This window comes from Pseudophryne corroboree, chromosome 6 (assembly GCF_028390025.1).
Source record: "Pseudophryne corroboree isolate aPseCor3 chromosome 6, aPseCor3.hap2, whole genome shotgun sequence".
NCBI classification, from domain to species: Eukaryota; Metazoa; Chordata; class Amphibia; order Anura; family Myobatrachidae; genus Pseudophryne; species Pseudophryne corroboree.
The window spans coordinates 126,082,648-126,108,933 of NC_086449.1; the positions used below are offsets into that span (position 1 = coordinate 126,082,648).

At 46.1% G+C, this 26,286-nt stretch overlaps 1 protein-coding gene across 1 annotated transcript in view; it reads left to right on the forward strand.

Moving 5' to 3' along the window:
• SLC18A1 (solute carrier family 18 member A1) overlaps window positions 1-23,151 on the forward strand; it is a 101,241-nt gene extending 78,090 nt beyond the window's left edge. The window contains exons 10-15 of the mRNA XM_063931833.1: window positions 7,820-7,915; window positions 9,159-9,237; window positions 9,334-9,385; window positions 19,835-20,018; window positions 21,809-21,942; window positions 22,655-23,151. Of these exons, the coding sequence (XP_063787903.1) occupies window positions 7,820-7,915; window positions 9,159-9,237; window positions 9,334-9,385; window positions 19,835-20,018; window positions 21,809-21,942; window positions 22,655-22,795 (686 nt within the window). The 3' untranslated portion in view covers window positions 22,796-23,151. The remainder of the gene's footprint in view (window positions 1-7,819; window positions 7,916-9,158; window positions 9,238-9,333; window positions 9,386-19,834; window positions 20,019-21,808; window positions 21,943-22,654) is intronic.
• Window positions 23,152-26,286: the final 3,135 nt, after the last annotated feature.

A 26,286-nucleotide genomic window follows, 5' to 3' on the forward strand; every position in this document is an offset into this window, starting at 1 on the left:
GCGGCCATTTTGGGAGGCACATTTTCAACAGTTCCATACGGTCAGCCACCCAGCATGAAATACTCCGCAGACACTGGCCACAGGTGCCCCGTGTAGTTGCATGGCTCGCCCAGCACTAGAAATAGCCCTGCTGCTATCGGATTGATCCATTCGATGATGATCACACTTTCTGTGAAATGGGCGTTTCTGGGTGCCTACCATGTGATTGTACAGTAATCTTCTGTCTTGTGGGAGTGTCATGCACCTTGCTCAATAGGGGCTGGTATAAGTCCAGATACTAATGGTGGTGACGCATGCAGATATAGGAACAGTGGGCAGGATAGGCTTCCACATGCAGCCGCACGTTTTTTAGCATACAAAGGAGGATTCTAGCCAATAAGCAGGCTGACACAGCTGTGTGGAAATGCGCCTGCAGATAAGTCTGACTCCGAATCAGGCTCATATACCCAGATTTATCAAGCCTTGGAGAGTGATAATTAGTACCGCGTTAAAGTACCAACCAATCAGCTCCTACCTGCCATGTCACAGGCTGTTTGCAAAATGACAGGAGCTGATTGGCTGGCACTTTATCAGTGTGGATAACAAAAAAAGAATAAAAACCAGCGCTTCAAACAGTGGTGCAGCAAACAGCCGCTAGGGTGGTCACAACACCCCGAGGTAATGGTAAATGGAGTCTGATGTTTGCGGTTGTGCGCAACCCTGGGATAATACACTCTGTAGAAAGTACAATTTCCAATCTCTGTGCAGGTTTCCACAAGATATTTCCTATGGGATCCTGTTGTCTATCTCCTTGCCGCAAAGTTCATCGGATAAAGTTCTTCTATTCCTTCTGGTGGTGTGACTTTTAGGATTCCTTTTTTAGTCCAGAATTCGTGGGGTGTCGGGCGTGCCCACCCACAAACAGCGTATAATATCCGATACCCTCCCGGATTTTAGAGTGCCGGATTCCTGCTCTCAACAGAGCCTTTTTCAAGATGTATACACCTTGAAAAAGGCTCTGTTGAGAGCAGAAACGCGTCGGTGACCAGATAGACCTACCAGTTTCTTTTTTGGGAAGACCGGCGGTATCCGTCCCAACAGGAATCCGGCACTCTAAAACCCTGGAGGGTATCGGATATTATATGCCGTTTGTGGGTGGGCACGCTCGACACCCCACAAATTCTGTTGCGTGTGAAGAACTTTATCCGATGAACTTTGCGGCAAGGAGATAGACAGCAGGATCCCATAGGAAATATCTTGTGGAAACCTGCACAGGGATTGGAAATTGTATTTTCTACAGAGTGTCTTATCCTAGGGATGTGCACAACCGCAAACATCAGACTCCATTTACTTTATCAGTGTGCAATTTATCACTCTCCAAGGCTTGATAAATCTAGGCCTAAGTCTGTGACTGATATTCAGCTTAATACTTAAACCAGAAACATCTTCCCTCCAGGAAGTATTACATGCGAAGGCTGGTGAGACACAGGTGCGTAGACTGCTGTGACTGTATGATGCAGCTCTTTCATAGTGTACGATATTTGTCTGCTCACAACTGGCAATGAACGCTCCAAATTCCTATGGACCATGGTGGGCATTCCGAGTTGATCGCTTGCTAGCAGTTTTTAGCAGCCGTGCAAACGCTATGCCGCCGCCCACTGGGAGTGTATTTTAGCTTAGCAGAAGTGCGAATGAAAGGACCGCAGAGTGGCAACAAAGTTTTTCTCTATCGTCCTAAGTGGATGCTGGGGTTCCTGAAAGGACCATGGGGAATAGCGGCTCCGCAGGAGACAGGGCACAAAAGTAAAGCTTTTACAGGTCAGGTGGTGTGTACTGGCTCCTCCCCCTATGACCCTCCTCCAGACTCCAGTTAGATTTTGTGCCCGGCCGAGAAGGGTGCAATTCTAGGTGGCTCTCATAAAGAGCTGCTTAGAGAGTTTAGCTTAGGTTTTTTATTTTACAGTGATTCCTGCTGGCAACAGGATCACTGCAACGAGGGACAGAGGGGAGAAGAAGTGAACTCACCTGCGTGCAGGATGGATTGGCTTCTTGGCTACTGGACATGAAGCTCCAGAGGGACGATCACAGGTACAGCCTGGATGGTCACCGGAGCCACGCCGCCGGCCCCCTCACAGATGCTGAAGCAAGAAGAGGTCCAGAATCGGCGGCTGAAGACTCCTGCAGTCTTCTTAAGGTAGCGCACAGCACTGCAGCTGTGCGCCATTTTCCTCTCAGCACACTTCACACGGCAGTCACTGAGGGTGCAGGGCGCTGGGGGGGGGCGCCCTGGGAGGCAAATGAAAACCTTTAAAAAGGCTAAAAATACCTCACATATAGCCCCAGAGGCTATATGGAGATATTTACCCCTGCCTAAATGTACTAAATAGCGGGAGACGAGCCCGCCGAAAAAGGGGCGGGGCCTATCTCCTCAGCACACGGCGCCATTTTCTGTCACAGCTCCGCTGGTCAGGAAGGCTCCCAGGTCTCTCCCCTGCACTGCACTACAGAAACAGGGTATAACAGAGAGGGGGGGCAGAATAAATGGCAATATATTAATATAAAAGCAGCTATAAGGGAGCACTTAATCATAAGGCTATCCCTGTCATATATAGCGCTTTTTGGTGTGTGCTGGCAGACTCTCCCTCTGTCTCCCCAAAGGGCTAGTGGGTCCTGTCTTCGTATAGAGCATTCCCTGTGTGTCTGCTGTGTGTCGGTACGTGTGTGTCGACATGTATGAGGACGTTATTGGTGTGGAGGCGGAGCAATTGCCAAATATGAGGATGTCACCTCCTAGGGGGTCGACACCAGAATGGATGCCTTTATTTGTGGAATTACGGGATAGCGTCAACTCGCTTAAGCAGTCGTTTGCCGACATGAGGCGGCCGGACACTCAATTAGTGTCTGTCCAGGCGCCTCAAACACCGTCAGGGGCTGTAAAACGTCCCTTGCCTCAGTCGGTCGACACAGACCCAGACACAGGCACTGATTCCGGTGGTGAAGGTGACGAATCAACCGTGTTTTCCAGTAGGGCCACACGTTATATGATTTTGGCAATAAAGGAGATGTTACATTTAGCTGATACTACAGGTACCACTAAACAGGGTATTATGTGGGGTGTGAAAAAACTACCAGTAGTTTTTACCGAATCAGAAGAATTAAATGACGTGTGTGATGAAGCGTGGGGTGCCCCGATAAAAAACTGCTAATTTCAAAGAAGTTATTGGCTTTATACCCTTTCCCGCCAGAGGTTAGGGAGCGCTGGGAAACACCTCCTAGGGTGGACAAAGCGCTAACACGCTTATCAAAACAAGTGGCGTTACCCTCTCCTGAGACGGACGCACTTAAAGATCCATCAGATAGGAGGATGGAAAATATCCAAAAAGGTATATACACACATGCAGGTGTTATACTACGACCAGCTATTGCGACTGCCTGGATGTGCAGTGCTGGGGTAGTTTGGTCAGAGTCCCTGATCAAAAATATTGATACCCTGGACAGGGACAATATTTTACTGTCGTTAGAACAAATAAAGGATGCATTTCTTTATATGCGTGATGCACAGAGAGATATCTGCACACTGGCATCACGGGTAAGTGCTATGTCCATTTCGGCCAGAAGAGCTTTATGGACACGACAGTGGACAGGCGATGCGTAGAGGAGTTATTTGAGGTCGGTCTATCGGATTTGGTGGCCACGGCTACGGCCGGGAAATCCACCTTTCTACCTCAAGTCACTCCCCAACAGAAAAAGGCACCGACCTTTCAACCGCAGCCCTTTCGTTCCTTTAAAAATAAGAGAGCAAAGGGCTATTCATATCTGCCACGAGGCAGAGGACGAGGGAAGAGACAGCAACAGGCAGCTCCTTCCCAGGAACAGAAGCCCTCCCCGGCTTCTACAAAAGCCTCAGCATGACGCTGGGGCTTCGCAAGCGGACTCGGGGGCGGTAGGCGGTCGTCTCAAAAATTACAGCGCGCAGTGGGCTCACTCGCAGGTAAATCCCTGGATCCTGCAGATAATATCTCAGGGGTACAGGTTGAAATTAGAGACAGAGCCACCTCGCCGTTTCCTGAAGTCTGCTTTACCAACGTCCCCCTCAGAAAGGGAGACGGTTTTGGAAGCCATTCACAAGCTGTATTCTCAGCAGGTGATAGTCAAGGTACCTCTTCTACAACAAGGGAAGGGGTATTATTCCACTCTATTTGTGGTACCGAAGCCGGATGGCTCGGTAAGGCCTATTCTAAATCTGAAGTCCTTGAACCTGTACATAAAGAAGTTCAAGTTCAAGATGGAGTCACTCAGAGCAGTGATAGCGAACCTGGAAGAAGGGGACTTTATGGTATCCTTGGACATCAAGGATGCGTATCTCCACGTTCCAATTACCCCTCACACCAGGGGTACCTCAGGTTCGTTGTACAAAACTGTCACTATCAGTTTCAGACGCTGCCGTTTGGTTTGTCCACGGCACCTCGGGTCTTTACAAAGGTAATGGCCGAGATAATATTTCTTCTTCGAAGAAAAGGCGTATTAATTATCCCATACTTGGACGATCTCCTAATAAGGGCAAGGTCCAGAGAACAGCTAGAGATGGGTTTAGCACTATCTCAAGAGGTGCTAAAGCAGCACGGATGGATTCTGAATATTCCAAAATCCCAATTAATGCCGACAACTCGTCTGCTGTTCCTGGGGATGATTCTGGACACAGTTCAGAAAAAGGTTTTTCTTCCCGAAGAAAAAGCCAAGGAGTTATCTGACCTGGTCAGGAACCTCCTAAAACCAGGAAAGGTGTCTGCACATCAATGCACAAGAGTCCTGGGAAAAAATGGTAGCTTCTTACGAAGCAATCCCTTTCGGCAGATTCCATGCAAAGGGATCTGTTGGACAAATGGTCAGGGTCGCATCTTCAGATGCACCTGCGGATAACCCTGTCGCCGAGGACAAGGGTATCCCTTCTGTGGTGGTTGCAGGAGGCTCATCTATTGGAGGGCCGCAGATTCGGCATACAGGATTGGATCCTGGTGACCACGGATGCCAGCCTGAGAGGCTGGGGAGCAGTCACACAGGGAAGAAATTTCCAGGGAGTGTGGTCGAGCCTGAAAAAGTCTCTTCACATAAGCATTCTGGAACTAAGAGCAATCTACAATGCTCTAAGCCAGGCGGAACCTCTGCTTCAAGGAAGACCGGTGTTGATCCAGTCGGACAACATCACGGCAGTCGCCCATGTAAACAGACAGGGCGGCACAAGAAGCAGGAGGGCAATGGCAGAAGCTGCCAGGATCCTTCGCTGGGCGGAGAATCACGTGATAGCACTGTCAGCAGTATTCATCCCGGGCGTGGACAACTGGGAAGCAGACTTCCTCAGCAGACACGACCTTCACCCGGGAGAGTGGGGACTTCATCCAGAAGTTTTCCACATGCTATTAAACCGTTGGGTAAAACCAATGGTGGACATGATGGCGTCTCGCCTCAACAAAACACTGGACAGGTATTGCGCCAGGTCAAGAGATCCGCAGGCAATAGCTGTGGACGCGCTGGTAACACCTTGGGTGTACCAGTCGGTATATGTGTTTCCTCCTCTGCCTCTCATACCAAAGGTATTGAGGATTATACGGCAAAGAGGAGTAAGACTAGTGGCTCCGGATTGGCCAAGAAGGACTTGGTACCCGGAACTTCAAGAGATGGTCACGGACGATCCGTGGCCTCTACTTCTGAGAAGGGACCTGCTTCAGCGGGGTCCTTGTCTTTTTCAAGACTTACCGCGGCTGCGTTTGACGGCATGGCGTTGAATGCCAGATCCTAAAAGGAAAAGGCATTCCAGAAGAAGTCATTCCTACCTTGATAAAGGCAAGGAAGGAAGTCACCGCGAAGCATTATCGCCGTATTTGGCGAAAATATGTTGCGTGGTGCGAGCAGCGGAGTGCTCCGATGGAGGAATTTCAACTGGGTCGTTTTCCTACATTTCCTGCAATCAGGATTGTCTATGGGTCTCAAATTGGGATCTATTAAGGTTCAAATTTCGGCCCTATCAATATTCTTCCACAAAGAATTGGCCTCAGTCCCTGAGGTCCAGATTTTTATCAAAGGAGTACTGCATATACAGCCTCCTGTGGTGCCTAAGGTGGCACCGTGGGATCTAAATGTAGTTTTAGATTTCCTCAAATCCAATTGGTTTGAACCACTAAAGAATGTGGATTTGAAATATCTCACATGGAAAGTGACTATGTTACTGGCCCTGGCTTCGGCCGGGAGAGTATCTGAACTGGCGGCTTTGTCTTATAAAAGCCCTTATTTAATTTTCCATTCGACATAGGGCAGAGCTGCGGACGCGTCCGCATTTTCTCCCTAAGGTGGTATCAGCGTTTCACCTGAACCAGCCTATTGTAGTGCCTGCGGCTACAGACGACTTGAAGGACTCCAAGTTGTTGGACGTTGTCAGAGCCTTAAAAATATACATTTAAAGGACGGCTGGAGTCAGAAAATCTGACTCGCTGTTTATACTGTATGCACCCAACAAGTTGGGTGCACCTGCTTCTAAGCAGTCGATTGCTCGTTGGTTTTGTAACAAAATTCAACTTGTACATTCTGTGGCAGGCCTGCCACAGCCTAAATCTGTTAAGGCCCATTCCGCAAGGAAGGTGGGCTCATCTTGGGCGGCTGCCCGAGGGGTCTCGGCATTACAACTCTGCCGAGCAGCTACGTGGTCAGGGGAGAACACGTTTGTAAATTTTTACAAATTTGATACCCTGGCAAAGGAGGACCTGGAGTTCTCTCATTCGGTGCTGCAGAGTCATCCGCACTCTCCCGCCCGTTTGGGAGCTTTGGTATAATCCCCATGGTCCTTTCAGGAACCCCAGCATCCACTTAGGACGATAGAGAAAATAAGAATTTACTTACCGATAATTCTATTTCTCGGAGTCCGTAGTGGATGCTGGGCGCCCATCCCAAGTGCGGATTATCTGCAATACTTGTACATAGTTATTGTTAACTAATTCGGGTTATTGTTTAGGAAGCCATCTTTCAGAGGCTCCTCTGTTATCATACTGTTAACTGGGTTTAGATCACAAGTTGTACGGTGTGATTGGTGTGGCTGGTATGAGTCTTACCCGGGATTCAAAATCCTCCCTTATTGTGTACGCTCGTCCGGGCACAGTACCTAACTGGAGTCTGGAGGAGGGTCATAGGGGGAGGAGCCAGTACACACCACCTGACCTGTAAAAGCTTTACTTTTGTGCCCTGTCTCCTGCGGAGCCGCTATTCCCCATGGTCCTTTCAGGAACCCCAGCATCCACTACGGACTCCGAGAAATAGAATTATCGGTAAGTAAATTCTTATTTTTTTGTGCAGTTTTAGAGTAGCTCAAAACCTACTCAGCGCTTGCGATGACTTCAGACTGTTCAGTTCCTGTTTTGACGTCACAAACACGCCCTGTGTTCGCCCAGCCACGCCTGCGTTTTTCCTGGCACGCCTGCGTTTTTTTAAACACTTCCTGAAAACGGTCTGTACACACCCAGAAACGCCCACTTCATGTCAATCACTCTGCGGCCAGCAGTGCGACTGAAAAGCTTAGCTAGACCTTGTGTGAAACTACATCGTTCGTTGTAATAGTACATTGTGCGTGCGCATTGCGCCGCACGTGCAGAAGTGCCGTTTTTTTTTGCCTCATCGCTGCACAGCGAACGAATGCAGCTAGTGATCAACTCGGAATGACCACCTATGTGTTATGAAATCTGCTTTGCAGCCTACATAGAGCATTTTCAACGCTCGTGTGACAAGAACTTGGCAGTAAATGGAGAGCTATGGGTTTGCCAGCAGCTTAAGTAACCTCATGCTGTTTTCCCCACAGGTTCCCTGGCAATTGCTAATATGGCTGTTGGAGTTATGGAACCCACTCTGCCCATATGGATGATGGAAACCATGTGCTCTCCCAACTGGCAACTAGGTATACATTACCCTACATTGGTTAACATGAGCTGAGACATTCCAGCTTGGCAACTAATAGTGCCTACAGGGATGAATCAAGAATAATTGCCCTAAACCCATAGATTATACTGTATGTGCTATTTATGGTCATGGCACTGCCACAGAAGCTGGTGGCTACAAGTCCCCGATGTGAATCTTCCTACTCTCTTCCGAACACCACAAGTTATAGCATAAGGGCCTCGCTGCCCAGCCCAGAACCATGAATGGCTTTATATAATATAATTGCCAGCGCATTGGGGTAAATCAGTTTTCTTTGAAGCACAATGGTAGATATGGCCACTCAGTGACTGGGGCTGGGATGTATTTGTGGTTGCCAACCTACAGTACTGCATGCAGTGATTAGGTAACTTCTCAAAAGACACTGATGTGACTGAGTGCATGACTGTCCTGTCCTGGAGAGTCTTCTGTACAGCAGTGGCTGCTCAGTGTCGCATTAAGCTTGTCCTGGAAAATCAAACCACTTAATCAGCCTCCAGTCTGCAGAATCTCATTATAGGAGCATTAACAACGTAAAGAGAATTCTCCTTACGGTGCGCCTAGAATTATATCATGGACCCTGTAAGGTAGACAGATGGTTGGAGAGGCTGATGTATTTAATTATTTCATCACAAAAAGGGTTTCATTAAATAGAATATGTTCACGTCAATTTTGGGAAATGGATCCTTTTTTGTTTTTCTAAAGTACATTACAGACGCATCATGTCCCAGGTTTGGATTGAGATGCAGCTGAATACTATGGCCGGGCAAATGAGATCTGACTTGGATTTCCCTGTAATTTTTTGGGCAGAGCTGTTTGCTGGGGGTTAAATATGACATATATTGTAATAGTCTAATATTCAGTGTTTGCACTTGATTTTGTGACACACCACTGAAGATTAAAAAAAAATTAAAAATTATAGTTTAATCAAGGCCAAAAAAGCCCCACCCACAATTAGCGCAAACAACTTTAGTATCTATCCAAGCCACACCCAAGGGCTCACCAAGTGACTCTCCAATAGGCTCCAACCCCTTTCCCGGTCCAATAATCCTGACAAAATTGGAACTGTTGGGAGATATGCAGTAATCAGTATTTACAAAAGGATTTGTCTACTATTCATAAACTTTTTGGGGGTCTGTAGCTAAGAACAAAAGCTGCTCATGCATTATCACTGCAGTGGTGGGACATGGCTGTTCCCTGGTTTAGTATGTCTTATATTTTCCCAGGCCTGGCTTTCTTGCCTGCCAGCATCTCCTACCTACTTTGCACTAACGTGTTTGGCACGCTGGCTCACAAGATGGGGAGGTGAGTCTGACCTATAGCACTGCTAGAAAAATGGACAGGCAGCACGTTATTAAGGTGGAGAACTTGGTGACTTGTCTTTGGTTTCCTCTGTCTTAGGTGGCTGTGCTCTCTGCTTGGAATGATTGTGGTGGGAGTTAGCCTTCTTTGTGTAAGTACATACTGTTTATTACCCAGCTGTCAGGGAGCACCTCATTATCCTCTACATATACATATGCACCGCGTCACCTGACACATGGACATGAACACACACAGATGAAATATACTTATGGTAAAGTACATTTACAAGCAAGGGCATACATACCAGTTTGTGATGTCATACATCTATTTGTTTGCACATGTGCCCAGTATTATTTGAAGGGCATGGATCTATTCATCATGAAGGCACCACCTGCAGGTGGTACAATACGTGTTGATCGCCTGACAGGAAGGATATTTAGCTAAATCTGGCTTTGTGCATGAATGAGCCTCATATTGTGCCCACATGCAAAAATGCATTATTCAGCAAAAGGATAGGAATCACATCAACATGCCACTTGGACTTCCCCTCTCAGGATCTCCTGGAAGACAGTCATTTTATGTCGGCATATGGCCATAGTATGCAAGAGTCAGAGAAATAGGTGCAATTGCAAATGTATTGTAGGGGGCACATAATTCATACTTACCTACTCTCCCAGAAGATGCAGCAGAGTCTCAATTTTTTAGGTAACCCCAGACCACAGAAGAGTGGGTGGGACTTCCGCATCCCACCCACTTGCTAGTGAAATGGGCAGGATTGGGAGATAATACCATGGGTTGATGGGATTTTCTAATAGAGGACAATACAGGGCCTAATTGAGACCTGATCACACCTTGGCCAATTCGCAGAGGTTTGCGATTGGATAGTCGCTGCTTGGCCAGAGTGAAAATCCGTCTCATGCAAGTCTGCATACGCCGTGCGAAAAGCTTTACAAACGTCAGTCAGCTGCAAATCCATTCGCAATTCACTCACCATCTAATGATTTTTCCAGTCTGTGCGTAGCCCAGGACTTACTGCTACAGTGCATAAAAAAACTGATCGGGACCGGAGTTGATGTCACACATCCTCCCTGAAAACTCTTGGGAACACCTGCGTTTTTCCTAACACTCCCAGAAAATGGCCAGTTACCACCCCCAAATGCCAGCTTCCTGCCAATCAGTCTGCGAACACCTAGCGATCAAAAAAAGGTGCAGCATTTTTTCGCCGTTTGGCCTCGCGCCTGTGAATTATGATCAGTTCAATAATCATCCACTGTACGATTTCGCACAACAGCGATCAGGTCTGAATTAGGCCCACAGTCACATATATAAAGGCTTACCATACTATCCCACGCAGCTAATTGCTGGATAAAAACCCCATGACACGGGGAAAGGCTATTCAATTAAACAGCCTTTTTCCCACACCTAAAAATCGTGATTCAGGCACGGAAACCCACTGGGTAAACTACATAATCAATGGATAATTCATATGCGCAAAGCCCCAATTTTTCCATTTGCAGAGTTTTCAAGGTTCTGCCCAACATCGGGCATTCACATTGGGGTAACCCCCACTGATTGGATTGTTCTGGTATTGCAATTCCGTAGCTAATTGAATACCTCCCATAATATGCTCTGTATCAGGTGGTGGCTGGCAGATTTTTGCTTTGGCCTATAAATCATGAAGTGATAGCTGAACAGGCGTTATGATAGGCACAGCAATGACATTTGTTACATTCACAAAGAAAAAACTTGCCTGGCAGGGCTATCACCAGAGGTAACTCTTTGATGTATATGCCCATATGGCAAAACAAAAAAAGCTTTGTTGTCTTCGAAACTCTTATTATGGTTAGTGACAGTGCTTTAGTTCCTTAGCTAAATGGACCTTTTAGTGTGCATGTATCTTCAATCGCAGTGATTCAAAACCCATGAGCGACTGTATTAAGGAGGTTTTCAGCTTGTGGTGCCCGTGCCTTGTTCCCGGGGACATCTCCAGTGCCCATGTGCAAATGAGTTGGAAATGGCAGCGGCAACCACTTTCCAAGTGATTAATGTCCACCATGCATGGCAACCCGCCACGGGACTCTGGAGGGGTAAGTATAATATATGGGTTCAGGGTGTGGGACGTGGGCCCCCCCAGACCCAGGGGACCATGTGCACTGCACACTGCATCCCTTATAGAAACACCTATGACCTAACGCTTAGTGAAACTGCAGTAGCAGAGGAGGAAAAGGTGAAGAGGGGAGAACTGGAAGAAGAGAGAATGTGCTGGACAAGAGGAAAAGTGGGTTGTAAGGGGCAAACGACAGATGACAGTAGATGAATAGATATAATAAGGGGATAAAGGGAGGCAAACAGACACACAAAGAGGGAGAAAGGACAAACACCTACAATGAAGAAAGACACACACACGCACACACACACACACACTAATAAAGTTGCTTTTAAAAAAAGATTGACAGATGCATAGTATGTAAAATTCCAGAGCTAATTGCGATAATGACAAGGGATAACCTGGATTTTGTGGCAATTACAGAGTCATGGTGCAATGAGAATCATGACTGGGACATAGCTATACCAGGATACAATTTATTTAGGAAGGACAGAATGGGAAGAATAGGAGGAGGGGTAGCAATGTATGTGAAAAAAAGCATAAATGCTACTTTAATACAAAATATTGAAGATAAAACCGAGGCCCTTTGGGTCACCATAGAAACTGGGCAGAAGGACATTATTCACATTGGGGTGATGTATAGACCACCAGGCCAGAGGCAGGATATGGACAGGAACCTATTGTTGGACATCACTAAAATGGCTTTAAAGGGAGAAGTCATAATCATGGGAGACTTTAATTTACCTGATGTAAATTGGGAGGGGTCTTTTGCAACGGGTGGTCTTCAGTTTGCCGGCGGCCGGGCTCCCGACGACCACCATGCCGGCACCTGAATCCCGACCACCGGCATACCAACAGCTTTTCTCCCTCTTGGGGTCCACGACCTCCCTGGAGGGAGAATAGATAGCATGGCGCACGCCACCGTGCCCGCAGCATGGCGAGCACAGCGAGCCCGCAAGGGGCTCATTTGCGCTCGCCCAGCTGTCGGTTTGCCGGAGGTCGGGATTCTGGCATTGGTATGCTGGCCGCCGGGAGCCCGACTGCCGGCATCACATACTACACCCTTTTGCAAGTTCAGCTACAAATGGCAAATTTTTATATTCCTTACAGAGAGCATCTCTCAAGCAATTGGTGAAGGAGTCCACTCGCAAAGACTCAATATTAGATTTAAGTCTTACAAATGGTGATAGGATATCCGACATATATGTGGGTGAGCACCTGGGATCCAGTGATCATCAAGCAGTATGGTTTAGTATAAAGACAAGATCCAACTACTGTCACACAAAAACAAAGGTGTTGGATTTTAGAAATGCTGACTTAGCAAAAATAGGATTTTAATTACCTACTGGTAAATCCTTTTCTGGTAGTCCGTAGAGGATGCTGGGGTCCACATTAGTACCATGGGGTATAGATGGTTCCACTAGGAGCCATAGGCACTTTAAGAGTTTGAGTGTGTGGCCTGGCTCCTCCCTCTATGCCCCTCCTACCAGACTCAGTCTAGAAACTGTGCCCGAGGAGACGGACATCTTCGAGAGAAGGATTTTACACAGATAGTGTCGAGATTCACACCAGCTCACACACATGGCAAACCAAGCTAACTAGCTTGAAACATCAGCAACGGCTGAACAATATTACTTACCAAGTAACAAAACAGTACTTAGTTCAGTACTGCTTAGTTCTTGGTTAAGTAACCACTGCAGGATCACGAAGCGCTGGGCGGGCACCCAGCATCCTCTACTGACTACGAGAAAAGGATTTACCGGTAGGTAATTAAAATCCTATTTTCTCTTACGTCCTAGAGGATGCTGGGGTCCACATTAGTACCATGGGGATGTACCAAAGCTCCCAGAACAGAAGGGAGAGTGCGGAGGCTTCTGCAGAACTGATTGACCAAACTTTAGGTCCTCAGAGGCCAAATTATCGAACTTGTAGAACTTTACAAACGTGTTCGACCCAGACCAAGTATCCGCTCAGCAAAGCTGTAAAGCCGAGACACCCCTGGCACTGCAGCTGCCAAGGAAGAACCCACCTTACGAGTAGAGTGGGCCTTAACAGATGTAGAACACGGCAATCCTGCCGTAGAATACGCATGCTGGATAGTAAACCTTATCCAGTGAGAGATTGTCTGCTTAGAAACAGGACACCCAAGTTTCTTGGGATCATACAAGACAGGGAGTCCAATTTTCTGTGACGAGCAGTCCTCCTCACATAGATTTTCAGAGCCCTTACAACATCCAAGGACTTTGATGAAACTGAGGAGTCAGTAGCAACTGGCACCACGATAGGTTGGTTGATATGAAATGCTGACACAACCTTCAGAAGGAACTGCGGACGTGTCCGGAGCTCAGCTCTATCTTCATGGAAGATCAAGTATGGGCTTTTACATGACAAAGCCCCCAACTCCGACACACGTCTAGCAAAAGCCAAGGCCAACAAAGTGACAGCCTTCCACCTGAGAAACTTGACCTCAACCACCTGTAGAGGCTCAAACCAGTCCGACTGGAGGAACTGCAACACCACGTTAAGATCCCAGGGCGCCGTAGGCGGCACAAAGGGAGGCTGGATGTTCAGAACTCCCTTCAAAAAGGTCTGAACCTCCGGGAAGGCAGCCAACTGTTTCTGTAAGAAAATGGATAGGGCCGAAATCTGGACCTTTATGGAGCCTAATCTTGGGCCCATATCCACAGCTGCTTGGAGGAAGAGGAGAAATCGTCCAAGTTTAAAATCCCCCGGAGGAAACTTCCTGGATTCATACCAAGATACATACTTTTTCCAAATGCGATAGTAATGCTTTGACGTTACTCCTGTATCAGGGTAGGAATAACCTTGTTTGGATGCCCTTCCGAGCTAATATCTGCCGTTCAACCTCCATGCCGTCAAACGTAGCCACGGTACGTCTTTCCTGAGAGGAAAGATCTTCAGCGGCATATGACACCCTAGACATGGCTATGGAAGGTATTAACACCCACATACACACATACAGGGAAATGCCAGTCACAGCTCTCCCCCCCCCCCCCCCTTCTTGGTACCGCTCAGGGTAGCTGGAGTTGCTTGGAGGGACAGCTCCCTGTGTACAGGAACTGCAGGCAGGAAAATGGAGTTGAACGCTGCTGGGTCTGCTCTGAGGATAAGCTCCGCCCCCTAATGATGGCACGTCTTCCTGCACAAATTCTTTATACTGGCCTGAGGATTCCATCGCTAGCCGGAGGATTCAGTCTCCGGCTAGCGTCTGTGTACTGCGGATTCTGACGCTAGCCTGGAGATTCAATCTCCGGTTAACGTCTGTGACCAGTTTAGGGTATTTAGGCGCTGGCTCAGGACGCCCCTCATAGCGCCAACACTGTGTGCCGCTTAGCCTTCCCGGAGCGCAGCCGTTCAGTGCTGCACTCCTGCCCTTGTGCTGCCATATCTCGCCATCTTCTGATCTTCTGGCTCTGTAAGGGGGTGGCGACATGCTGCCAGGGTGAGCGATCCCCTGTGGCGTGGAACGTTTGATCCCCTCAGGAGCTCAGTGTCCTGTCAGCGGAGATAGTGGCTCAGACCCCACAGGGCAGACACTACTCCCCCCTTAATCCCTCGAAGCAGGAAGGCTTTTGCCAGCAGCCTCCCTGTGCCTAAACTCTAAATAAAATAATAAAACTAAAAGAACTCCTATGGAGCTCCCCTAGCTGTGACCGGCTCCTCCGGGCACATTTTCTAAACTGAGTCTGGTAGGAGTGGCATAGAGGGAGGAGCCAGCCCACACTCTCAAACTCTTAAAGTGCCAATGGCTCCTAGTGGACCAGTTTATACCCCATGGTACTAATGTGGACCCCAGGATCCTCTAGGACGTTAGAGAAAATGGGGAGATGTTTAAGTGATTCATTGGCGGACTGGAGGAACTTGGAAGGATTGCAGGAGAGGTGGGAAAAACTGAAAAGTGCAATACTAAGGGCAACAGATCATTGTATCAAAAGGGTTAGGAAAAACCAGGAAACGAAAGCCACTGTGGTTCGCAAAAGAAGTATCAACTAGTGTGAAAGCAAAAAAAGATGGCTTTTAGGAAATACAAACAGTCAAAATAATAACGACAAAGAGGTGTATCTTGACAGACGGAAGGATGCTACGAAAGTGATCAGACGTGCAAAGGCAGAAGCTGAAGAGAAAATGGCCCAGTCAGTAGATAAAGGGAGAAAAACTTTTTTTTAAGTATATAAGTGAAAGGAGAAAATCAGATGGAGGAATAATAAGACTTAAGACAGAGAGTGAGCATTTGGTGGAGGGAGACAAGGCAATAGCAGATCACCCAAATAATTATTTTTGCTCAGTATTTACTACAGAAGGAGAAGGGATGGGGCCACAGTTAAGTTGCAAGAACATTCATAAAAATAAGGTGGATGAAAGTACATTTACAGAGGAGAAGGTCCTAACAGAAATTTCAAAACTAAAAGATGTGCTGGTTACACCTTTAACAGAATTATTGAACCAGTCACTAAATACAGGTGCCATTCCAGAGAACTGGAAAAGAGCAAATGTAGTTCCACTATACTAAAGTGGAAGCAAGGAAGAAGCAAATAACTACAGACCAGTAAGCCTTACATCAGTAGTAGGGAAAGTAATGGAAAAACTATTAAAATAAAGAGTTGTGGAATATCTTAAATCAAACAATTTACAGGATCCAAAACAGCATGGATTTACTGGTGGGAGATAATTCCAAACAAATCTTATTGACTTTTTTGACTCTGTGACAAAAATAATAGATCAAGGGGGAGCTGTAGATGTAGCATATCTAGACTTTAGTAAGGCATTTGACACTGTCCCACCTCGCAGACTGCTAAATAAACTTAAACTTAAATAAAGCGTGGGGGTGGATTATAAAACAGTTAAATGGATAAGAACCTGGTTGCAGGATAGGAAACAGACAGTTGTAGTACATGGAGTGCAATCTTTGGAAGGAAATGTTACCAGTGGAGTACCCCAGGGATCTGTACTTGGGCCCTCATTCCGAGTTGATCGGTCGCAAGGCGAATTTAGCAGAGTTACACACGCTAAGCCGCCGCCTACTGGGAGTGAATCTTAGCTTCTTAAAATTGCGACCGATGTATTCGCAATATTGCGATTACTAACTACTTAGCAGTTTCTGAGTAGCTCCAGACTTACTCTGCCTGTGCGATCAGTTCAGTGCTTGTCGTTCCTGGTTGACGTCACAAACACACCCAGCGTTCGCCCAGGCACTCCCACCGTTTCCCCGGCCACTCCTGCGTTTTTTCCGGAAACGGTAGCGTTTTCAGCCACACGCCCCTGAAACGCCGTGTTTCCGCCCAGTAACACCCATTTCCTGTCAATCACATTACGATCGCCGGAGCGAAGAAAAAGCCGTGAGTAAAAATACTTTCTTCATAGTAAAGTTACTTGGCGCAGTCGCAGTGCGAACTTTGCGCATGCGTACTAAGCGGATTTTCACTGCGATGCGATGAAAAAGAACGAGCGAACAACTCGGAATGAGGGCCTTGGTCCAGTTTTCTTTAATATCTTTGTTGGTGACATTGCAAATGGTATTAAAGGGAAAGTATGCCTTTTTTGCAGATGATACAAAGATATGCAAAAGGATAGACACACCGGAAGGGGTAAAACAAATGATTGATGACCTAGGTAGGCTTGCGAAATGGTCATGAATGTGGCAACTACAGTTAAATGCTAAAAAATGCAAAATGATGCACTTGGGTCTCAAAAATAGTATCAAGGGTACTATAATGGAAACTACTGAGGAGGAAAGAGATTTAGGAGTCACTATTTCAAGTGACTTGAAGGCAGGAAAGCAATGAGAAAGGCAAGTCAGATGCTTGGTTGCATAGGGAGAGGAATCAGTAGCAGGAAAAAAGAAGTGATAATGCCACTGTATAGGTCACTAGTACGGCCCCATCTGGAATACTGTGTCCCGTTCTGGAGACCATGGGGGTAATTCCAAGTTGATCGCAGCAGGAAATTTTTTAGCAGTTGGACAAAACCATGTGCACTGCAGGGGGGGGCAGATATAACATGCGCAGAGAGAGTTAGATTTGGGTGTGGTGTGTTCAATCTGCAATCTAAATTGCAGTGTAAAAATAAAGCAGCCAGTATTTACCCTGCACAGAAACAAAATAACCCACCCAAATCTAACTCTTTCTGCACATGTTACATCTGCCCCCCCTGCAGTGCACATGGTTTTGCCCAACTGCTAAAAAATGTCCTGCTGCGATCAACTTGGAATTACCGCCCCATGGCCCTCATTCCGAGTCGTTCGCTCGGTAATTTTCTTCGCATCGCAGCGTTTTTCAGCTTAGTGCGCATGCGCAATGTTCGCACTGCGACTGCGCCAAGTAATTTTGCTATGAAGATAGTTTTTTTACTCACGGCTTTTTCTTCGCTCCGGCGATCGTAGAGTGATTGACTGGAAATGGGTGTTACTGGGCGGAAACACGGCGTTTTATGGGCGTGTGGATAAAAACGCTACCGTTTCCGGAAAAAACGCGGGAGTGGCTGGAGAAACGGAGGAGTGTCTGGGCGAACGCTGGGTGTGTTTGTGACGTCAAACCAGGAACGACAAGCACTGAACTGATCGCAGATGCCGAGTAAGTCTGAAGCTACTCTGAAACTGCTAAGTAGTTTGTAATCGCAATATTGCGAATACATCGTTCGCAATTTTAAGAAGCTAAGATTCACTCCCAGTAGGCGGCGGCTTAGCGTGTGTAACTCTGCTAAAATCGCCTTGCGAGCGAACAACTCGGAATGAGGGCCCATATCTCCAGAAGGATATAAATACATTGGAGAGTGTGCAAAGAAGGGCAACTAAAATGGTGCATGGCCTACATCACAAAACTTACCTGGAAAGTCTAAAAGATATTAATATGTATAGTTTGGAGGACAGAAGGGAAAGGGGGGACATGATAGAAACTTTCAAAGATAGCAAGGGCCTTAACAAAGTTCAGGAGGGAAACATTCTTCAAAGGAAGAGAAGTATTAGAACTCGAGGACATACACTGAGACTGGAGGGGGGAGGTTCAGGGGAAATTTAAGGAAAAATTACTTCACAGAAAGAGTAGTGGATAAGTGGAACAGCCTCCCATCAGAGGTGGAAGAGGCTAAGACTGTAGAGCAATTGAAACATGCTTGGGATAGGCATATGAGAATTAAGGTTCAAAAAGGGTTGAGATAGCCTAAAGGATAAAAAAAAGGGGCAGACTAGATGGGCCAAGAGGTTCTTATCTGCCGTCAAATTCTAAGTTTCTATGTAAAATTATCTATCTATCTATCTATCTATCTATCTATCTATCTATCTATCTATCTATCTATCTATCTATCTATCTATCCATCCTTTAAGATTACCGTGGAAAGAAATAATGTGGATTTAAGAGACCTTACTTATTTGCCCAATATTTCATTGGTTGCATTAATAATATATATTTTACGGTATCCGGACTGCAGGTCGACAGCAAAAAGGTTGACACACCTTAGGTCGACGCCAATTAGTCGACACACCTTAGGTTGGCATGGACAAAAGGTCGATGTGGACAAAAGGTCGACAGGAACAAGGTCGACATGGAACAAAGTCGACATTCGTTTTTCACGATTTTTTTCTTTTTTGGAACCTTTTCATACTTAACGATCCACGTGGACTACGATTGGAACGGTAATCTGTGCCGAGCGAAGCGAAGGAACCAAGCCCGAAACATGGCGAGCGAAGCGAGCCATGCGAGGGGACGCGGTGCACTAATTGGGGTTCCCGGTCACTCTACGAAGAAAACGACACCAAAAAAACATAAAAAACTCATGTCGACCTTTTCCATGTCGACCTTGTTCCTGTCGACCTTTTGTTAATGTTGACCTTTTGTCCATGTCAACCTAAGGTGTGTCGACCAATTGGCGTTGACCTTTTTGCTGTCGACCCTGAGTCCCAGACCCATATTTTACACTTGTTATTTACACTTGCCATATGTATGATCAGTCATATGATAGCAGCTGTTTGGGGGGATTTGCACACTGAGAACAGAGGATGGGGGTGCAGTCAGCAAAAATGACAGAAGATGGGGGAGTTTGAGAGGTGATCAGTCACAACTTACCAGATGAATACCCCATTAAAGTCACGTTCTGCCTCTTCAGTCAGTGTAGATGTGATTGATATGCGTATGTCTCTGAGCCACTAGAGAAAACACACACAATGTGCTCTGCAAACTGGCGTACGTACAACTCGGTATCAAGCTGTCTGTTTCCAACATGCTAGACGGGCTCATTTGTACTTGGCCATGTATAGACTCCTCTCACAACTCTAGAAATCTTCCCAATAATGAGTTCAAATAAAATAAATATTAGGCAGGGTTGCACTGAACAGCAGCTATCAATTACATTTGGTTTCTAACTCTCAGACAGTGCATGGGTCCGCACAGCACAGCAGGGTTCTGCAGCTCACAGCCCATGTAACACCTTTACTCTTTATCCATCTTAGCACCTCACTGTATCTTTCCTATTGTGATGCAGGTACCACTAGCTACCAGTATCTATGGACTCATCGGTCCTAACGCTGGGATTGGCGTTGCCCTCGGAATGGTGGATGCCTCCATTATGCCCATCATGGCACAGTTAGTAGATCTACGTCACACATCTGTCTATGGCGGGATATATGCCATCTCCGACATCGCTCTATGCATGGGATATGCAGTGGGTAAGAACCTGTTTGTTTTTAAGGCATTATTTATCAGGACTCCTTGTCTTAGTCTATAGGCTATAGGGGCTTATTCTGATGCAGTCCTGATTCAGTCGCAATTTAAAGGGCCAATATGTGGGATGTGGTCACGTTGCCGGCAGTCTGGATACCGATCACTACAAGTACCGACAGCCGGAATGCCGACATACAGGGGCTATACCCATCGATGCTGGCTTCTGCCAGTGATGCCAGGCACCCGCATTTGTGGGACATGTTTTTTCACAAGGTGACTGGACACGTGCATAAAGATGGCAGGAACTATGGTGGTGTTACAGAGTCTGCATACATTTCCCAGCATTGCTTATTAAATGTGACCTACGTAGGTGCAAAATAGTTTGCGTTGTGAAACAAGACATTAAAATGATCCTCAATGTTGCACAGTGTAGGGTGTAAGCAATGATCTTCATGGGGTTGAGAATGGGGTTTATGAGTGGTGCATAATGCAGTGCATCTCATGCCGTGTGGGTAATGGAGGCTGCTAGAGCAATGACATTCGCAGGGATTGCAGTTGGTCTGGGGTTTCCTGTACTGGTTGGAGGGGCTTGAGCACAGTAACTCGGGGGTTCTGGGCAATGCAACCGATTGTTGCATGTAATGAGGCCGGTAGCCTGTGAGTGATACGGGTGGTCCCCCCATGCTGGACTTTGTATGGCCCTGGTAACAGAAAACACTGGCCCTCATTCCGAGTTGTTCGCTCGCAAGGCGAATGTAGCAGAGTTACACACGCTAAGCCGCCGCCTACTGGGAGTGAATCTTAGCTTCTTAAAATTGCGACCGACGTACGCGCAATATTGCGATTACAAACGAGTTAGCAGTTTCTGAGTAGCTTCAGACTTACTCTGCCTGTGCGATCAGTTCAGTGCTTTTCGTTCCTGGCTGACGTCATAAACACACCCAGCGTTCGCCCAGGCACTCCCACCGTTTCTCCGGCCACTCCTGCGTTTTTTCCGGAAACGGTAGCGTTTCCAGCCACACGCCCCTAAAACGCCGTGCATCCGCCCAGTAACACCCATTTCCTGTCAATCACAATGCGAACGTCGGAGCGATGAAAATGCCGTGAGTAAACTTACTTTCTTCATAGTAAAGTTACTTGGCGCAGTCGCAGTGCGAACATTGCGCATGCGCACTAAGAGAATTCTCACTGCGATGCGATGAAAAACTCCGAGCGAACAACTCGGAATGAGGGCCACTGTCCCTTTTGTAATCTGGTCACTCTTCCTGTCCAGCTGGAAACTACTTCTGTGACAATTAGGTCTTTACATAATTGGCCAAACTAGGCACAAACCAATGGCTTGTACTGTAATGCCTAATGACCATATCTTAATGTACGTGCCCATTTTTTCTATCCTATAAATTGAAAAGCTGATGTGATTATATTTTAAAATAAGGTACAATGGGGGTAATTCCAAGTTGATCGCAGCAGGAAATTTTTTAGCAGTTGGGCAAAACCATGTGCACTGCAGGGGAGGCAGATATAACATGTGCAGAGAGAGTTAGATTTGGGTGGGTTATTTTATTTCTGTGCAGGGTAAATACTGGCTGCTTTATTTTTACACTGCAAATTAGATTGCAGATTGAACACACCACACCCAAATCTAACTCTCTCTGCACATGTTATATCTCCCCCCCCCCCCCTGCAGTGCACATGGTTTTGCCCAATTGCTAACAGAATTCCTGCTGCGATCAACTTGGAATTACCCCCAATGTCTCCAGCCTCTATTGTACAGTTTATCTATCTGTATTTTCAGGGCCCTCGTGTGGTGGCGCTATTGCAAAGGCGATTGGATTCCGCTGGCTAATGGTGATCATTGGTGTGCTAAACATCCTCTACGCTCCGCTCTGTCTCCTACTGCGCAGCCCACCAGCCCAAGAGGAAAAACTGGTGAGATATCAACTCCTTTATATCCTAGATAAGACAGAGGGAACAAAGGAATAATGGTGGTCATTCCGAGTTGTTCGCTCGCAAGCTGCTTTTAGCAGCTTTGCACACGCTAAGCCGCCGCCTACTGGGAGTGAATCTTAGCATAGAAAAATTGCGAACGAAAGATTCGCAATATTGCGAAAAGACTTCTCTGTGCAGTTTCTGAGTAGCTCGAGACTTACTCTGCCAGTGCAATCAGTTCAGTACTTGTCGTTCCTGGTTTGACGTCACAAACACACCCAGCATACGCCCAGACACTCCTCCATTTCTCCAGCCACTCCCGCGTTTTTCCCAGAAACGGTAGCGTTTTTTCACACACGCCCATAAAACGACCAGTTTCCGCCCAGAAACACCCACTTCCTGTCAATCACATTACGATCACCAGAACGGAGAAAAAACCTCGTAATGCCGTGAGTAAAATACCAAACTGCATAGCAAATTTACTTGGCGCAGTCGCAGTGCGAACATTGCGCATGTGCAATAAGCGGAAAATCGCTGCGATGCGAAGAAAATTACCGAGCGAACAACTCGGAATGAGGGCCTATATGTAATAGTGTTTTATATAGATGACAATAATTGCGCTTTTAAAACATGATTTAACTCCAGTCCTGTCACTTATCCATACACATCACTGTCATATACTAGGTTCATATACAGATTCTTCTATTTCCAGGCTATCCTAAATCAGGAATGTCCTATGGAGATCAAGACTTACATGGCTCAAAATAACACACAGGACCTGCCACTGTCTGACCACAGTAGTGATGAGGAGATCAGCACTCCCCAAGACAGCACTAACCGAATCCACCACTGACCAACTTAACATCGAGCATGGTGCTGGAGAGTGCACGGGAGCTGCAGACTCTTACCATGTTAATCAGTGCCCTGATTTCTCAGATGTTTAAAAAAACAAAACAAAGAAAACTATTTGGACTGCCTTATGTAACTTCTCCATAACTCATACAGATTATTTCTGAGCCTCCATCATTGAGGCCTGACTCTTCGTGACACCACTAAGAAATCTGCCTGCACACCATTCCCAGAATGCACTGCCTGAAATCTACACACAGTCAAACCACTAACTAAACTCACTGGCTGCCATTTCCTAATGTTATTTAACCCTAAAACGTTTCTGTGTAGTAAACATATACAGTGCATACAGAAAGTATTCATAGCACTTAATTTTTTCCACATTTTGTTATGTTACAGCCTTATTCCAAAATGGAATAAATTAATTTTTTCCCCTCCAAATTCAACACTCAATACCTCATAATGACAATGTGAAAAAAGTTTTTTTGAGATTTTTGCAAATTTATTAAAAATTTTAAATTAAAAAATCACATGTACATAAGTATTCACTGCCTTTGCCATGAAGCTCAAAATTGAGCTCAGGTGCATCCTATTTCCACTGATCATCCTTGAGATGTTCCTACAGCTCAATTGGAGTCTACCTGTGGTAAATTCAGTTGATTGGACATGATTTGGAAAGGCACACACCTCTCTATATAAAGTCTCACAACTGACAGTGGATGTCTGAGCACAAACCAAGCATGAAGTCAAATGAATTGTCTGTAGCCCTCTGAGATAGGATTGTCTCAAGGCACAAATATGGGGAAGGGTACAGAAAAATATCTGCTGTTTTGAAGGTCAAACTGAGAACAGTGGCCTCCATCATCCGTAAATGGAAGAAGTTCGGAACCACCAGGACGCTTTCTAGAGCTGGCCAGACGTCTAAACTGAGAAGAAGGGAGAAGAAGTCAGGGAGATGACCAAGAACCCGATGGTCACTCTGTCAGAGCTACAGCATTCCTCTGTGGAGAGAGGAGAACCTTCCAGAAGGACAACCATCTCTGCAGCAATCCACCAACCAGGCCTGTATGGTAGAGTGGCCAGACGGAAGCCAATCCTTAGTAAAAAGCACATGGCAGCCCACCTGGAGTTTGCCAAAATGCACCTGAAGGACTCTCAGACCATGGGAAATAAAATTCTCTGGTCTGATGAGACAAAGATTGAACTCTTTAGCGTGAATACCAGGCTTCATGTTTAGAGGAAACTAGGCACCGCTCATCACCAGGCCAATACCATCCCTACAGTGAAGCATGGTGGTGGCAGCAGCATGCTGTGGGGATGTTTTTCAGCAGCAGGAACTGGGAGACTAGTCAGGATAGAGGGAAAGATGAATGCAGCAATGTACAGAGACATCCTGGATGAAAACGCGCACTCTTGACCTTAGACTGGGGTGAGGGTTCATCTTTCAGCAGGACAACGACCCTAAGCCTGCAGCCAAGATATCAAAGGAGTGGCTTCAGGACAACTCTGTGAATGTCCTTGAGTGTCCGTCCAGAGCCCAGACTTGAATCTGATTAAACATCTCTGGAGAGATCTGAAACTGGCTGTGCACCAGCGCTTCCCATCCAACCTGATGGAGCTTGAGAGATGCTGCAAAGAGGAAAGGGCGAAACTGCCCAAAGATAGGTGTGCCAAGCTTGTGGCATCATATTAAAAAAGACTTAAGGCTGTAATTGCTGCTAAAGGTGCATCAACAAAGTATTGAGCAAAGGCTGTGAATACTTATGTACATGTGATTTCTTATTTTCTTATTTTCAATAAATTAGCAAAAATCTCAAAAACTATTTTTTCACGTTGTCATTATGGGGTATTGTGTGTAGAATTTTGAGGGGAAAAATGTATTTATTCCATTTTGGAATAAGGCTGTAACATAACAAAATGTGGAAAAAGTGAGGCGTTGTGAATACTGTCCGGATACACTGTAAGTATATCAGTGCACAATACCGATGTGCGCCACAGTAATGATGGGTAAGGAGTCAGTGCACTCTGCAGACTTAGGGGCTTATTAAATTAGCCGTTGGTTTACTCAATCCAATTAGTGGGGATTCACCTGCGTGCAAATCCCCGACGGGGTGCTGCATGAAAATGGCACAATCATGCATGGGGAAAGCCCATTGATTATATAATTTCAGGCACGGGAAAAGGCTATTTAATTAAACAGTCGTTTCTTGCAATGCACGGTAATTAGCCAGCATTTAGCCAATGGAATATGCCCCTTAGAGAGAGATGTATCAAACCTTGGAGAGAGAAAAGTACCAACCAATCAGCTGCTGACATTTTTCAAAACAGCTTGTAATATGGCAGTTATTAGCTGATTGGTTGGTACTTTATCTTGGTCCACTTTATCTCTTTACAAGGTTTGATACCTCTCCCCCTTAAATACTGAGTAATCAGTTATAGAGCTACAATCCATCTATTGTCAGTGAGAATGTGTGTGGAATTCTTAACCAAGACTTTTCCTAAGGATTAAAAAAAACTGTGTACAGGTAATCTAAATGAAATGTCTTTCTCATCCTCCCTCCCCTGCATTGTAGGTCTACTTGGGTTGTGAAACCTGGAGACAGTATCCTATGCAACCTATAAGTGTCAGTGCTCTATAAGGTCTTGATTCGGAAAATATTTATATTAAGTTATAATGGATGTGTTAATAGAATATTGCCATTTATTACTTGGCATGGAACAACTTTTGTAATGCAGTCTTCTACTATGATCCCAAAAAAAGTGACTTGGGGGCATATTTATCACTATATACAGTTTTAATGCTTTGTGATGAGATAATTATGACTGAATTCACAACGTGAATTTTTTTTCACTTGAATGTAGCAAAAGTCTCTTGCCGGGACACAGGCTCTGATAAGATCTCGTCCCAGCAAAGAGTTGGCTATGGGTAGGGTAAGAACCTGGCGAACTGAATGCGCATGCGTGGTCACTGGTATGCACATGCGCCAGCAGGGGTGATGAGAAGGGAATCTAAAGGATCCCTCTCCAGTAGAAAATGGCGCATAGTAGCCCATAAGCTGCTATAGATCAAGGCCAAGCTCCAAATTTGACTATTATATACCTCATATAACCTACGAGGGCTGCTTAATCGGATATCTCTGATACCTGCTGCGGAACCCCTTCATACATCCCAGGGATGCTTAATTTTAGCAGGTATCCAATGAAGGTATTTTCCAGAAAATTACTCATAAATATGCCCCCAAAAGACTTATAAAAGTTTTTTTTTTACTGTGGATTAAAGTAGAGTTTTTGTGCAAGCTATTAGCAAATGAAGGGTCGCTAAAGGTGGGTACACACGTACCGATGTGTGCTGAGCGATCTAGCACAGAACGCTCAGCAAACATCCATCCCCCCGCTCAGCACTCAGCGTGATGTTTGCGCGAACAGGGGGGGGGGGGGGAACGCTCACTTCACCCAGTGGTGAAGTGAGCGATGTAACTAGATTGTGCCCACAAG